This window comes from Acomys minous (genome assembly GCF_964271855.1).
Source record: "Acomys minous genome assembly, chromosome: 6".
Classification (NCBI taxonomy): Eukaryota; Metazoa; Chordata; class Mammalia; order Rodentia; family Muridae; genus Acomys; species Acomys minous.
This window is the reverse complement of record NC_140487.1, coordinates 82,683,528-82,700,113: the sequence shown is the minus strand read 5'-3', so window position 1 is coordinate 82,700,113 and position 16,586 is coordinate 82,683,528. Positions and strand designations below refer to the sequence as shown.

The following is a 16,586-nucleotide window of genomic DNA, read 5'->3' as shown; positions in this document are numbered from 1 at the left end:
AAGTTAACATTTCAGATAACATTTTTACTTTGTAATTAATGATGCATTGACATAAAATTTTAAATGAGCTTGTAAGAAGCAAATATGTAATTAGTTAAAAGTCATCTAGCTAAGTAGATAATAAAAAAGATTCATTAAGTCATCAAGTGTGGAACTCAGTGGTAGAGAGCTGACCTAGTATAATGGTGACCCCAGCACTACAAAAACAGCAACAAAAAAGCAAAAACAAAAAACCGCAGCTAAAAATTAACTATTCGAGAGCTGCAAGGAGATAGGCCGCCCGACTTCCCAGCTCGCGTCCTCGGATATGCTCCAACACTCTGTTAAAACGGGGTGGATTACTAAGAAGTTCTGGGCCTGCAGAGACATGCCTCACCCAAGGACGTTTAAAAGGCATAAAGGCGGGCTGGAGAGATGGCTCAGAGGATAAGGGCACCGACTGTTCCTCCACAGGTCCTGAGTTCAATTCCCAGAAACCACATGGTGGCTCACAACCATCTATAACGTGACCTGATGCCCTCTTCTGGCCTGCAGGTGTGCATGCAGGCAGAACACTATACATAATAATAAAAGACTTTTTTTTTTTAAGGTATAAAGGAAACAGGCGCTTAAATGGCACCCAGACAAAAATCCTGAAAAGAAGTAGTGATAGAACAGGAATTCAAACAAGCAGTTGAGGCATACGAGTCCTACCAGATGCAAAAAAGGGGACACTGAGGACAAACACAGCAAAGAAGGATTAAACGATGTGGTGGAGGAGGAGGCGGAAGTCATTTTGACAGTCCGTTTGAGTTTGGCTTCGCATTTTGGAACCCAGATGATGTCTTTGGGGAATTTTTTAGAGGAAGGGACTCATTTTCATTTGTCTTCTTTGAAAAACCCATTTGATGACTTTTTGGGGAACTGGGGTGTCCCCGAGTTACTAGAAGCCGAGGTACGGGCTCATTTTTCTCTGCCTTCGGTGGATTGTTTCCTGCTTTTGGAGGTGCTGTTTCCTGCGTTTGGTACAGGCTTCCTTCGTTTGGGCCCCTAGGTCACGGGGGTCTCACGTCATTCTCTTCCACGTCGTTTGCTGGCAGTAAAATGGGCAACTTCAAATGAATATCAACCTCAACTAAGATAGTTAATGGCAAAAAAAAAAAAACCACTACAAAGAGTTTTGGAGAACGGTCAGGAAAGAGTAGAAGTTGAAGAAGACGGACAGTTAAAGTCCTTGACAGTAAGTGGTCAGGAGCAGCTGCTACGCTGCATAACAAGTAATTCAACACACACATTTAACTGAAATGTTAAACCACAACAGTGACGAGTAATAGGAACTTATTTTTTTGTGAAGATTTCAAAGGAACTCAGCTTTCTGTATAACTGTACCTAATCTAAAGTACTTATAAAACAGCTCCTTGGAGCCCCTATTTGTCACAGACCTTTGAGTTTTTTGTTGGGACCACAAAACAGGACAGGTTTTCTTTTTCTTTAAAATTGTTGTAATCTCTGTATGCACTTTGCTTTAAACAAAACAAAACCTAAACTGAGGTTGAGCCCTGTGGCAGGACAGGATTGTTTGTAACACCAGCATGGACTGAAATATGAGTGAGCAGTGTCAGCCTGCGGTGAAGTTAACATCGCCAGGTGAACCTTCTACAGAAGCGCTTCAACTTTATTTCAGTATTTAATGACAAAATCTATTACTGCATCAATGGTCATACATTTCCATGTAAATTAAGGATGTTTTCTAGTTGTGCATGGCTGATGGCAACATCGTCAATTCTGACAAATGTTGAAATATGTCATGTTAAGCTTAGGTTTAAAAACTGATCATTTGGGTCTTTTGTCATTTGCTTTAAAAAAAATAAATGCAAATGTGTTTGGTACAAGAAAAAGTTAGCTATACAAGATCATTTCTAGGTAGCTGCTATGTGCTAGGTCACATACGTATCAAACCTGCTTTAAAAAGTACTACCTCCCAAACACTAAATAAGGCAATCCGTATTTGTCAACAATATGCTAAGTATATACAAATTAGGCTAGCCATATTTGTTAGCAATATATTAAGCATATACAAATTACTTTAGTAGATATATGAACAGCACTAAGTCCCATCCCTAACCAATTAGCTGTTAGTAACTGGCTGCTGAAAGAGGAAAAAAATCTCCAATGGAGTGACACGGGGTATAACAGTCACACTCCACGCAGACCTCACACTCAGTGACCCTGGGTATAACAGTCACACTCCATGCAGGTCTCACATTCAGAAGAAGTAGGGGAGGAAGGGAGCAGATCTGGGAGGAGTTAGATAAGGGAAAAGAATACGATCAAAATATAACAAAAATTCTCAAAAAAAAAACCTTAAAAAGAGGAAAGTAACATTTGGCATTGTTGGTACATTACAAATAATATACAGAAACAAAATAAACAAAAATAGTCAAGACTTAGAATTCAAGACAAAACAGTAATAAAGATAATAGTTCCCAAACACTAGAGTGTTAGTATAGATGAGCAAGTTGATTTCTGTTCCCTGGAAGGTGTTTTTAAATTACACACCACAGGCTCACAACTACCTGTAGCTCCAACAGCCAACCAGCAGGAAGGACACCTCCAGTTTAGTCTCAGTGTGATTATTCCATGTCCTGCAACCAAAGTATGTGACATCTCCTGCAAGAGTCTACCCTAATTCAGTTCTAATAAACAGTCAACAGGACTGGCAATAGCCTTGTAGTTTTAGTGACCTCAGGGACCTCCATTAGCAATAACTCACAAGAAGGCAACCCATCACTTACACCGGGGCAATCCCCTAACAGCCTTCTCATTCTTGGAAGTGGCTTTTCAACTCACAAAGAGTGTCTTCTTCCAAATCTTTCTTATTTCTACTGTTCTTCCACAATGTGTTTCAAATCTGTAAAACTCTCAATAATTAGCATTATATAATTAGAAAGGCTTCCCCTCACCCCCTGCATTCATTCTAATTAAGTGGTAACTAGTCTTGGAATTTAAAAACCAAGGGGATTCTTTTTTTTTTTAAGTTAGCAGGTCTAATACAGCGAGAAAAGAGTCCATCACTTGAACCAATTGTATTATCAAAAAGGCAATGCTGATGACAGCGGTGTGGGGTAGAGACGCTACCTCATCTAGCTTTCCCTAATCCACTGTCATCTTCCATGAGACATCTGGTCTCTTCATCGTGGAGTGCTGCCACTGCTGTAGATCCACTACACACACACACACACACACACACACACACACACACACACACATATGTTCACACACACTCATAGACACACACACCTCACACACACTCACATTCACACACACACACACACACACACACACACACACACACACATACCCCACCTGCAAAGGTTCCATGAAGCCAGAGCAAGCTGATTTCCATGGTTCAAGGCCAAAGGCATGCATGCACTGGCCATGCATTCCCACCACTTGAACTCAGCTGGCTTCCTGCGTGAGGGTGACAAGCTCCAAGAAGGAACTGAGGCCTCACCTCTGCATCCATGAAACCAAACTGGTTAAAGAGCTACAGACTAAGTGAAAAATCTCCATCCAGTGTACTTGCTTTCAGGGAAAAAAATACAAACATACTCTATAAAAAATAAATGCCCACTCCCAGGACATGTGCCATCATTTCTACTCATGCTGTTCCAATCCCCATATCTATCCACTGGGGGCCATTGTCCCTGTTACTTTGGGGAGATCTCACGACTTTAAGTACACTCAGCTCCAATATCCACCGAAGCACAAGTGTTATGCATATTAGTCAGAAAACCAACAACTCTTCCAGTTCAATGTGGAACCTGAAATCACTATTTTCCAGTAACCTTGGGAACCTTATCAAAGGAAATTTGCCTCCTCCGCATAAGGAGTTAAAGGGGAAAATACCTGGTACCTCTCTGTATTTTACTACTCTCACACTGGTGACTTGACATCCAGTCTTTAAACCCTCCAAAGTTCAAAGCCCACACTCAGGTCTGAGTGGGAACACAGAAAGAGGAAAACCCACAGTTAAGCATGTTCTTTAATGTTTATACCTCCCTTCCAACCCAAAAGACCTAGATAGAGAAAAGAGGTTAATGGGAACAGGAGAAGTAGATCTTTTTAGACACAGTTCCTTGGAGCGATTCCACTGGTGCCTTGGACAGGATTCCAGCAGGCCTGTTAAACAGCAACCCAGCAATTCAGCGAAGGTGAGGCCAGAAACTCAAAGCATTCTCTGGAGCTGTTCTCTCTAGGAGCATCTCAACCTGGAGTAAAGAACAGCCAAGACCAAAAAGCCCCACCTCTTGTTTTTGGGCTCATATATATATATATATCTTCTGAGAGTCTGTACTAGGGTGTTTATCAGTTGGCAAAGACCATGCCCTCACAAGAGGAAGTTCCTTTTCCTGTGGACAAACATCGTCTGTTCTCTCATAAGTCTGTTTTCAGCAGAAAAACACTGCACACCCTTACACAAGTCTGTTTCACATCCCACACTTTGGATCAAAACAAAACCAGGTTTACATCCACTACACCTGAGGGCTGTCTTCTCTCTCTTGTACACTACTGTCTTCTCACTCTCTAAGCTTTCCTCCTAAGTTTTAAGCCTTTGGTTCCCAGGAAGGATGCTACAACAGATCTAGCTTCTACTCCCTTCCCACGGAATCCTCCAACTGTGAGAAGGACCAAGTCCAACCCCTCATCTTTTTATTTCACTCTTTCTTCCAAATCAGAGGCTAGTGTGAAGGTTCACATCTGCACAACCTTTTCCCATGGGAATTATTTCCTTACATGGGCAAGTTCTTTCTGGGAAGTCAGGTGAACCTCAGATTAAAAAAAAATAATGGGACCATGTGAAGACCATGCAACTGATGCCATAGCCTGCCTACCATCGTGTTCATGCCATTTCCAGGGGTTGCAATGTATTGTCTGGCCCATTACCTAGTTGGAGAGCATCTCCTTGCTCATGTCCTATTCTTCAGTCATCCAAAAGGAATACCAACAAATTCTGTATAGAGGAAGGGGTTCACCCTGGGATGTCTTGGAAGGATGCTGAACTCGCGGGTGCCTCAATCTTGGTTGCATCACCCATAACGGGAAGCATGCTAGTGCATCTAGAGAAAGGAAGCATAATATCCCATACCACATGGGGAAAGAAAGCCATGTCAGGACCGTATGGGTCAGAATCTTATTATCCATCACAAAAGCATGTAAATGCACCTCCCTAGATCATATTTGATACTGTTGGTCCCTGTACAGATGCAAAGATGACTCTTTCTAGGGAGACAAAAGCAAGCGTCTGCTCCCCTCAGATGGAGCAACAACAACAGCAACAAAACTGATGAACCAGTGGTTTTATTGGGGTTACTTCTGAGAGCATGCCTAACTCAGAGGCAGCTACATCACCTAACAGCCCACCCCAGCGTAAGTGACAAGTCATAGAAGCCACACCCCTGGAGTCCCTTCCCAACTTGCAGGTGGCTCCATAGGGGGAAAAATCTTTTCTATAACTTGAGGAGGGACCTTGAGAAATCTTAATTCTCTCAACTTCCTAAGTCTTATACGTTTCATGGGCTTCCTGGCTCATGACTGTCTCTCCCTACTCCAGGCAGGAAAGTTTCAACTCAGAGGAAATGAGTCTGCAGCAATTATAAATTCTAAAAATTTAGTTAGAAGGACTCCTGAACAATTGTCAGCATTGTTTATTATCTTTATTAAATAGATGGGAAAGAGTCATATAGGTCACACAGCAAAGGTACAAGGCTTTTCTAGTTTAAATGCTTAAATGTTTTCACTTTAATTTTAAATCTGGACTATTTTTCATTATTGTCTTACACATGAATTCTCTTTCTTCTCTCTGTCTCTCTGTCTCTCTGTCTCTCTCTCTTTTTCTCTCTCAGTGTGTGTGTGTGTGTGTGTGTGTGTGTGTGTGTAGACAGAGAGAGAGAGAGAGAGAGAGAGAGAGAGAGAGAGAGAGAGAGAGAGAAGAGAGAAGAGAGAGGAGTGAGAGGAGAGAAATCAATTTTGGTCCTTAATCTATAGAATCCTGCCTGTAGAAGGAGCACTTACTTTTTCATTTTGACTTAACTGCAGAAAACCAACACTCAGCTTAAACAAAGAAAAAAGTCTTTGATCACACCCATGCTGTCTGATGAGCATATGGAATTTGGAGACACATTTATCCCGTCTACATCTGAGATGGTGACAGAGATCACAGAAGATAAATCACATGACCTTAAGAAGCCAAAAACGTAACTATCATAACTCAGCTGAAAGTTTAAAAGTACTGTATTTGCCTTAGATTGCCTGATAATATAAGAAATTAAAATTAGCCCAGCATACTGGTGCACACCTTTAGTTCCAGCACTCAGGAGGCAGAGGCAGGGGGTCTTCTGTGAGTTCAAGGCCAACTTGGTCCACTTAGCAAGCCTCAGTCCATCCAGGACTACACAGTGAGGCCCTGTCTCAAAAGAAATATGAAAGTAATATTAGTTTGTAACATACTTGTAGGTTAAAATATACTAGATGACTATTCTGAGTATCCCAATTTAGAAAAGAGATATTTTTGCAAGTGTTGATGATAATTGTAGTTCCGAACTTTTAAAGAAAGTCTTTGAGTCAGGTGGTTAGAAGGGCTCCTAACTGGCTATTAAGTGTATTATCTGAGAGGGTATCAGGAGGCAGAGGCAGGAAGATCACTGTGAATTCGAGGCAAGCCTGGCCTACAGAATGAGCTCCAGGACAGCCAAGGCTACACAGAGTAACCCTGTCTCTAAAAAATAAAAAATAAAAATAAAAGACCTTTCTTAAAATCAGTTTGACTGCTCCAATTTGTTAGATTTTTTTTAAATATAATTTTATATAAAATTTTAGAATTTATCAGGATGATTGAATCCTTGAGCTCAGCACCTAGGAACAGTGTAGCTGTAACACTTTATACTTAAGTGAGAACAAGGGTAGTAGGAGGGCTAGGCATAATAGGGGGTTACAGTGAGAAAAGCCGGGGTGTATCAGGGTTGTTTTAAGGTCCTGTGTGTTATTCTTGCACAGGTATGTAGAAGGGAAGTGGACAAGCAGGCCCACGTCTAAAGTTAAACAGTATTTGAATCATTGTTTTGCTTGTGTACACTCTGATTGTGTTACAAATATCACTCTCTCGGACTCTTGTTATCAGAGATTTACCGAGATAATCAAAATCTGTTTCCATTGCGGAACTGTGAGGTAAGGAGAGAGCTCGTGAGCGAGCGTGGAGACACGTGCCTGTAGTCTGAGCATTTGGGAGGCAGGAGCAGATGCACTAAGAGTTTGAGGTAAAACCATTTGTTTGGCCTGAATCTTCAAAATAAATGCCCTTCGGCCTGCATTAACTTTGCCTCTTATGTTACACAGCTGGGCTTGATGTTTTTAGCCAGAGACAAAGTTAATCTTGGTTTCCAGAGAATAGACATTAGGAGGAGGTAGAAGCCTTTGAAAGAAGGGCCTTTAGGGACAGCCTTAGGTCACTGAGGGACATGCTTAAGAAAGGCCGCTATGCCCCCTGGCCCTCCACTGCCTGCCTCCCCGCTTTGCAGTATGACTCTCACTGTAGCCCAGGCTGTTCTGGAACTCTATGTAGCCCAGGCTACACTCAAACTCACTGTAATCCTCCTGACTTACCCTCAGAGATGCTGGACTACAGCAGTGAGCCTATATGGCCTACAAAATTTTTTGTGTATGTGTGGAATATTGGGAATATTGTGTAAGTGTGGGATATGTGTTATAAGCAGTTTGTTCTGACATACAATCCTACCGTGGTAAACTGCTTTGCTATGAGTCCAAAAGTAATGGGTCCAGTAAGCCAGGGACTGAAACTTCCAGTGCTGTGAGCCAAAATAAATATTTTTTAATCCCTTTAATGTTTATCAAGTAATAGAAAACTAATACAAAATCACTACTACATAAATAAATCTTAACATCCCTATGACTAAGTGGGGAGAATCTTAGAAATCGTGGGATACTCAGTGGCTAAAGGAGAGATTTAAGAGGGTTTTATTAGGAGATTTGACTCATGAGACTGGGAGCCCGAAATAGGCCCTCTACAGGCTGAAAACCTTGGCACCACATATAAGAAGGGAAGCCTTGGTGTCATTTACCCAAGAACGAGCCTGATGTATCCCGAAGAGCTCTGTGCTCTCCTCCTGAGCCAAGGCCGCCCTTTCTCTGTAATGAGCAGCAAAGTAAGTATGGCATTGAAAATGGGTGAGGAGTTTCTGTCTTAATAATTTTTGCAACGACTTCATAAAGGAAGATATTGTTTTTCTGACTCTTTTGACCCAGAATAGCACACAAAGACATGAGCAAATAATGTCGAGTATTACCACTTTCATATAGAAAAATAAGATGATGATAGATTCAAGGTACCCGATATTATGTTATACAGAGTTTATTAAATGAGCATGGAGGGGAGAAGGAAAGGGGGTGGGGTACCCCAGAGAGAGACAGAGACAGGAAGAGAGAGAAAAGAGGAAGGAGAGGGAGAGGTAAGAGAAAGGGTAGAAAGAGGAAAAGTAAGAGAGAGGGATGAGGTAGTGTTGGACCCTGGAGTCCAATTCAGGAAGGGGGTCGCCGCAAGAGACCACTCAAGTCACACAGGCTGGAGGTATATGTAAAGTTTATTACTGACACATCAGAAGTCCCAATTGTCGATGTGTCAGGGTCCCTCAGCACTCGGGAGGTGAAGGACCCCAAGTAGCTGTTACAGGCTAGCTTTAAAGGCTAACACCGCAAAGCAGGTGGGGTTGCTTATCAAGTTAGACCATATGGACATTAGGACATCTGGCATTGGGAAGCTCCTTGTGGGGGCTTGGGTGTGGGTCTCTAGAGCGGTTACTGAACGCCGTATGGGGACATCTGATATTTGGAAACTTACATGTAACTATTCTGGGAACTAGGGTGGAACTTTTAAAGTTAGCAATAACGAGAACAGGGAGAGGCGAGCAAAGCTGGACAAGTGAACAAGCATCTTGTATTTTACAATTTTACAGTTTCTCAGTAGGACTGTCCTTTTATACAGCCATGGGCAGGGCCACGCCCTCTCCCCCCACCTCATCCCCCCACCCCCCACCCCCCCACCCCACCCCCGTGGCAGGTAAGCAATTGATATCACAGGTAGGCAGACTGAAGCAGAATCCTAGCAACCACTCTCTACCCACATGCTGTTGTCATGTGGGGGAGGTGGAGGCATTGCTTCAGCAAATGGTCTTAGGTCTAGTCACCATAACCTTGTTCTACGTCAGGTCCTTGAATGACGATGAAAGAGAAACAAGGAAAATGACACTCAGGGGAGACCAAAGCATAGGAAGATTGATTGCAGTGCTTTTGTTTTTGCTTTCTAAAGGTCGATTGATCGTGGACAGGTTGGGTACACCATATGTAAGCAGAATGGGTGCACTGCTATAAACGATCTCAAAACACATGTTAATTTGGTTACAGGTTGGTTGAGAGTTTGATTTGTAAAAGCAAGCTTCAAACAGCATTTCTCGGGAAAACCATCCCCACAGTAGCATATAAGGGAGGTTGGTGGTCCAACTTTCAGTCTGAGGTTGAAGGCTTGAGAACCTGGGGAAAGGTTTTAGATCCCAAAGGTCAAGGGGGCTAGAATCCTACTTTTCAAGTACAGGCAGGATGAGTGTATTCTTCTGGGAAGAGGGGAAGTTGATTTTTCTATTTAGACTGCTGGAAAATTGAATGGTACCTGACTACACTGCAGACAGATCCACCTCAGTCCTGTAATTCTTATACCTAGCTAGTCTAGAAACACTCTCACAGACCACCTGGAAATAATTATTTGCCAGTTCTTTAGGTAGCCCTGGATCCCGTCAAGGTAGCATCTAACATTAATGACATACTGTCACCAGGTTTGTTAGGGTCAGAACTCAGTTCCAACCGGGCGTGGTGGTGCATGCCTTTAATCCCAGCACTCGGGAGGCAGAGGCAGGTGGATCGCTGTGAGTTCGAGGCCAGCCTGGTCTACAAAGCGAGTCCAGGACAGCCAAGGCTACACAGAGAAACCCTGTCTCGAAAAAACAAACAAACAAACAGAACTCGGTCCCACTAACCCTGACAAGCTTGCATCAGCTATGACTACTGGATGCCCCACACAAAGAATAACAGTAAAAGTCAAAGAAAGCAGAGATACTCACTGTGGCCACATTGAACAGATTCAGAAACAAATAGATGGTCCAGAGGCATGTAGTGTCCTTGAGGCGCATAGTGTCCCTGAAACACATACACACACAGAGAGAGGGGGTGGAGTTTCAGGGCCGTGACATAGGGTTTAAGTTTAAATAGAGGGCAAGAGGTATGCATAGCTAAGTATCTGTGGCCAAGGCGTGGTCATGGGCATCCTCATTGCCTCAGCTCCACTGTGTCCTGGAAGGTTGTGTGACAACATGCCAGCACCGTCTCTTCCTAAAACACCAGCCCTCACCCTTGCTCAGCATGGGACTGTTTGAGAAATTTTGATTCCTTGGAATACATCATTAGTCTGGTACACGTTTCCCTCCTTACAATACCTCCAGGCCTTCGGGGACAATGACAATACCTACAAGAAAGAGGTAGAGTGAATCTCCGTGAATTCATAGATGTTGTCATCCTAGCTGACATATGCGCTGTTCCTGAGTCTATAGCTCACCATTTTCCATTCAGATCTGTCCCAGATATTCCATAGAAGCAGGTCCTGATGTATGCTCAGGTCGGCTTGTGAATACTGGCACTCCATGTGTACTGTGTTCTGGTCAGCTTGTGAATACTGGCATTCCATGTGCACTGGCTCAGATCAGCTTGTGAATACTGGCACTCCATGTGCACTGTGCTCAGGTCAGCTTGTGAATACTGGCACTCCATGTGCACTGTGCTCAGGTCAGCTTGTGAATACTGGCACTCCATGTGCACTGTGCTCAGGTCAGCTTGTGAATACTGGCACTCTATGTGCACTGGCTCAGATCAGCTTGTGAATACTGGCACTCCATGTGCACTGTGCTCAGGTCAGCTTGTGAATACTGGCACTCCATGTGCACTGGCTCCAGTCAGCTTGTGAATACGGGCACTCCATGTGCACTGTGTCTGAGTCACAGGCTCCTTCCCTGGCAGCTCGTTTCTCTTGCTCCTTTTGCCTCCCCCATGACTCTCAGAAACACCTTGGGTTCCTTCTCTGCTCAGGTACCAGTCTTCTGCCTTCATGTTTATATGTCTCCAAAATTGTATTTTGAATCTCCTTTGTAAATTAATGTTCTGATTATTTTCATTTAGAAAAACTTTCATTTTTCCAGGTATATACCTTTTAAATATAAGCCTGAATCCAGAAGTGATTTTGAAGAGTCAGAGTTGAGACCACCTGCTCTTGCAACAAATGGAAACTATGAAGAAAGTAAATCAATGGGTAAGGCGGTGTGTTATAGAATCACTTTTCCCTTTATTTATTAAGGAGTGATATTAAGTAATGATTTATTAGTAATTCACTTACTCCTCGTACTCCTCCTTCTGTTATCTAAACAGTTTTTTATTTCTGTTAAAATAATTTTTAACAGAACAAATAATAATTATTTTAACAGAAATAAAGTAATCTTCATAACACATAAATATTGTTTTACAATTTTCTATGTATAGACATACAGACACACATGTCCGTGTGCGCGTGCACACGCATGCACACACACACTGCATTTAAATGTAATGTCACCTTATCTCCCAGACTGAACTTGAACTCTTAGACTCAAGAGATCCCTCTGGCTCGTCTTTTCAGGTAATGGAGACTCCAGGTTGTTTAATTTCTTTTTCCTGAGGAGACATAAAGGAGTACCAAGTCTCCCAGACAGATAGGGCACCAACAGACCAAGAAAGAAGACTCCATCCAAGTCTAGGCTGATGAATCAAAAAGTCATTCAGGTTACATCATGAGTGTACGTGAGTGAGAGGTTACTTACAGGAGAGTGAGGGACTCTTGCTAGGGTACCCCTAGGAAGTCTCTCCCCCAGCAGCTACACTATTGAAGAGCTCTAACCCTCAGGCAACCCTTCCATGGTCTGTATTTGCTGGTATCCCTTGTTTCCAGACCATGTCCACAGGGGCAAAATTATGTGCATCCTGAGGCAGGGATGGTGGAGGTGAGGGTGGTGACCAGACTCTTACATGAGACCGTACTGACCCCCTCCTCTCCTAGGAAGGAATATTGATAGCTTTTCCTTATAGAGCTTACTCTCACTGCATTGTCCTTACTTCCTTATGTGCAGAGGTCAAGTCATTCCGTGTGTCACCACAGCACTCCCTGAGTCGTGATGGGCAGTGGTCACGTCATGCCTGGAGGAAATAGTTCCACTAGAGAACTATTTTTTTCCTTCCAGAAGGAAATACTAATTTTTATTTTGACTCAATCCTAAGACTTTCACTGACATTTTAAGATGAATTGCTTGTTTAATAGAAACACACTTATAGAATTTGAAGTTTTAGGAACCTGTGGCACGGAACCCCGCATTTGATAGATCTTCAGAGGACTTGAGTATTGTCTGTTACTTTCGTTTTTCTGTCATTGTCAACCAGGTGATTACATTCTGTCACCAACCTCTTTGACTGAACACTCTGCCCCATATTGCCTTATGTCTCTGTTGTACTCTCTAAGTTCTCAAAAGGTGAACTTCTACACATCTGTGGCCTTTACTCTCTCCATTTCTGTTTCAATGTCAGCCCACTGCAATCACGATCCCTCCCTCCCCTTCCTGCTGCAAGCACACTGGCCAGAACTACCAGTAGCCCTGGTGTCACTTCCATTTTCTTCTACCTCTCCAGACTCAGTCAGCTTCTAAAAACTAACTTTTGGGGGACTGTTGACACCAAACACACCTCTTACTCAAAAGAAATAACAAGTAGTTTAGTTTTGACCCAAACATGAGTGTCCCTGGTCGAAGAACATGGATTCAGATCGCCCCAAGTAACATGTTCCAATGCAGAAAAAATTGAAGTTAACATAGCTAAGGAACAAAAGGAGTCATAAACTGAGGTGTTTTCCAAGTGTGTTGGTGGGAACGTCAGGTGAGTATTTTAAACCCAAGTGTGGGAACCTCAGCTGGGGCTTTCACGTGCTATCTGATAACGTCTTTACCTTTGGGGAGGCAGGAATCTTGTGGTTGGCTATGTTAACCCATTCAGAAGGTTTTACCAAGGATTTTCGGGCAAACACAGACATGAGCAATGAATGGCTATCGAACATCTAACCAAAATATCAGAGACTGCGTGTCTGTCGCTATAGAAATTGAAGAACAGGGACTTGAATCCTGAAAGTTCATTTTCTATAGGGAGCCGGCAATCTCAGAAGACACAGGAACTCTGCCTTGCGCCAGCTCCTGCTAAGGGTATTGTCTAGGGAACTGGAGCAGAGGCCATTAATCATTTCAAAGGTTTGTCTTGAGCTCCAGGTCGGGAAGCCAGCCTTGGCCACGAGATTCATGATCGCGCTTCTCTTTATCGCTCTCCGCACCTTTCCCTCGTTGGAGCTCTCTGTAGTGAGGAGCTTACATACGCCTACAGCTCCCAAGCCCTGATTTTTCCTCCTGACTCGCTACCCAGTTTATATCTGCGTTAAAGGTTAACTTGGAACAAACAAAGCATTAGCAATGTGCACGGCTGGGCTGCTTTCAATGCATAGCATATGAAGTAAAAATGTGATCTCATACCACAGAATATACAGCACCGCCATCTGTCTCCTATTCTTTCCTGCTGCTCATAATAACTCATACTGGTTTCCCATGAAATATGACATGTGCAGGTGGGCACATAGTTGTTAGTTCAGCATCTGGCCGGCAAGGGAGACTGTAAGTCAGAGTACATCAATAGCAGCGGTCAAATGTGCAGAGGAGCAGAAACAATGGGAAAAGTAAGAAGGCTGCTGTGAGGCCAGGAAGGCTCGAGAGCCAGGAGGCACAGGAGGACAGGTCAACATGAAATCCTCCCTCCAATCTTTATGTCTCCCCCTCTATTTTTTTTTTTTTTTGTCAGAGACAGTTTCATCAACTCCTTTATCTTTTTGTTCAGCCAACTAAGCTTTGCCTGTCAAGTTAAAACAGCATTCTTTCACATTCTTTATGGTTAAAATATCAGTAAGAAATGATCTGCTGGAACCCATTTCCCAGGACTGCTTTTCTAACTTAACCTGAGTTCTGTTCTGTAGCCCCAGCAGGCTTTTACCATAGATGGAGTCAGATGCTTAACTTCTGTGTAAGCTTCCTGAAGTTGCATGACAAGACGTCAAAGAGGTAGACCTCATGAGGAATGCTTTGCACTCAGAAGATAGTGTGTGGAAAATATCTCTTTTTTTTTCCTTACCCGGTGAGTTAGTTACTTTTTCTGTTGCTGTGATAAAACAGTCTGACAAGAACAACTTTAAAAAGGAAGAGTTTATTTCACCTCACAGTTCCAGGGTTACAATCCATGGTGGCGGAGAAACTATAGTGGCAGGAGCTTAAGGCATCTAGTCACATTGTGGGAGACGAGAGAGAGATGACGCAGCTCGGTTCCTGTCTCTCAGTGGATGTGCTTCAGGGTCCCAGCCCAGGGCATGGTGATGCCAGTTCATAGGGTGGGTTTTCCTACCTCAGTTACCCTCACCTAGAAAATTACACACATCCATGCTTAGAGGCACATCTCCCATGTGTCTCTAAATCCTATTAAGTTGACAACTGGTGTCAGTCATCACACCCGGAAGTCAGGTGGGCCTTCTGGGACAGCGATCCCATGAATCTTCCTAGCCTTTGACCCTGTTCATGGGCACAGAATAGTAAGACTTTTTTACAAGCTTGCAGGAGCCCTTCCTCTAGTACAAAACTTGGCTCCTGGCACAGGACCTGGTGAAGGTGTCACTACACATCATAGGCTTGCCCTCTGCATGCTGTCTATGAAAATGACACAAGTTTTAGCAGGAGAGATGGGTTAACACTCACACAGTTCCTCATCCTTTCAGTCACCACAGGTCCTCAGGTACGTTCAATATTTCTAAGTATAATTTTGGTGGGCCCGAGAGGTGTGTAAACACCCCTAAAGGATGAAGAAACTGTCTGTTCCACATTTAGTTTTGCCAGGTACCCCCCATAGGCCTTCATCTCAGCTGTCTCCTGATGGGGGAAGGGCTAGCCATTAGTAAGAATGCAAAACAGTATTGCTCTCTTAGAGTTCACTTCAGATTTCCTGCTTGTTTGGATGTCAGGGTTGGTCTTTGATGTCTTGTTCGCCTGGTGTTGTACATCCAAGGGGTAACCTCCAGCAAGCTTCATTGCTGTCAGGGTCACGAGAACCACATCTCAGTCAGTCTTTCAGAGAGCCTGTGTTTCTGATTTTCAACAGAACCCGGCCAGCAAGGGCAGAATCTTGAACAGAAGCATCCACTCTGGATAGGTTTAAAACCTGTCCTGGATAGCATACATGATTCTGAACTTTCCATTCCCGGTCTTTTACCTAGTCACCCAGTGTAAGCATGGTCTGGAGTGGCTGTATATAAACAATGTCTTGAGACCTCGAGTGAGGCTTAGGGAAGCGAGTCTTACTGCCCAGGGGCAGGAGGGAGGACTTGGTCCCAGGGCCGGTGCATCATGGCACAACTTCAAGGTTGTCCTTCCTAAGGCAAGATTCATTCTTTCTGCCTTATCTGAGGTTTGGGGCCACCAGGATAAACGAGGTCTCCATTTGATTCGTGCTTGATTGCATGCTTGCTTGTTATCTCAAAGACAAAGATAGGACAGTTAGTATTATGCATGCTATTAAACAATCCAAAATGAGGGATAATCTCCCTTGGCAAGGCTCTGATAACCTCCATAGCTATGTCAGTCTATGTAAGAAACATTTAAACTGACCTTGAAAAAGTGTCAATACAAGTCAGCATGTATTTGAACTCCCTTGACTTTGGCATTTGAGTACGAGTTGACTTGCCAATCCTGGCTTAGGTCTTGACCTTGACTGTGTAAAACCTTTGTTTTGTTGAGGTCGGTCTTCACATCACTTCAGATAACCCCAGTCCTGTAATCCACAATTTATTGTAATTAACCAGAGCATTTTTTCCAAAAATAGACTCATGCAATTGCTTAACAATTGGTCCCACCAAGTAGGCCAGAAGGAATATTGTTTCCTTCTTGTTTCTTGTCCAGTTGTTCTATACAGATTTGGTAAATCTCCAGTGTTCTTGTTAGCCTGAATTGTCAACTTGACACAGTCATCCTAGAGAATCCTCCATTGAGAAACTGCTTAGCTCAGGCTGGGGTTTCTGTGGATATGTCTGTATTGGCTTGATTGCTGACTGATGCACAAGGGTCCAGCCCACTGCAGGCAGCACCATTCCTTAAGCTAGGTGAGCATAATCATGTGACCAAGTCAGAGAGTGAGTAAACAGCATACTCCCCTGCTTCCTGCTTGAGTTACTGCCTGACTTTTTCAGTGATTCCCAGTGGCCTGGAAATATAAGCCAAATAAAACCTTCCCTCCTCAAATTGTATTTGGTCAGAGTGTTTTATCACAGCAACAAACCAAACCAGGACAAACAGCCAATAGCCTTTTCTACGACAGAAGCAGAACACTGGGGCTCC

The 16,586-nt window shown here is 43.3% G+C and overlaps 1 protein-coding gene and 1 pseudogene across 6 annotated transcripts in view; both read left to right on the top strand.

The window, feature by feature from the left end:
* LOC311599893 (uncharacterized protein C1orf141 homolog) overlaps positions 1-16,586 on the top strand; it is a 58,912-nt gene that overhangs the window by 8,757 nt on the left and 33,569 nt on the right. For all 5 annotated transcript variants that reach the window (XM_084785986.1, XM_084785985.1, XM_084785987.1 and 2 more), the window contains 2 exons: positions 6,079-6,236; positions 11,295-11,404. In XM_084785986.1, the coding sequence (XP_084642112.1) occupies positions 6,079-6,236; positions 11,295-11,404 (268 nt within the window). The remainder of the gene's footprint in view (positions 1-6,078; positions 6,237-11,294; positions 11,405-16,586) is intronic.
* Positions 64-1,282, top strand: LOC311599069 (dnaJ homolog subfamily B member 6-like; annotated as a pseudogene). The gene is made up of 2 exons: positions 64-71; positions 598-1,282. The product of its transcript is annotated as a dnaJ homolog subfamily B member 6-like (transcript).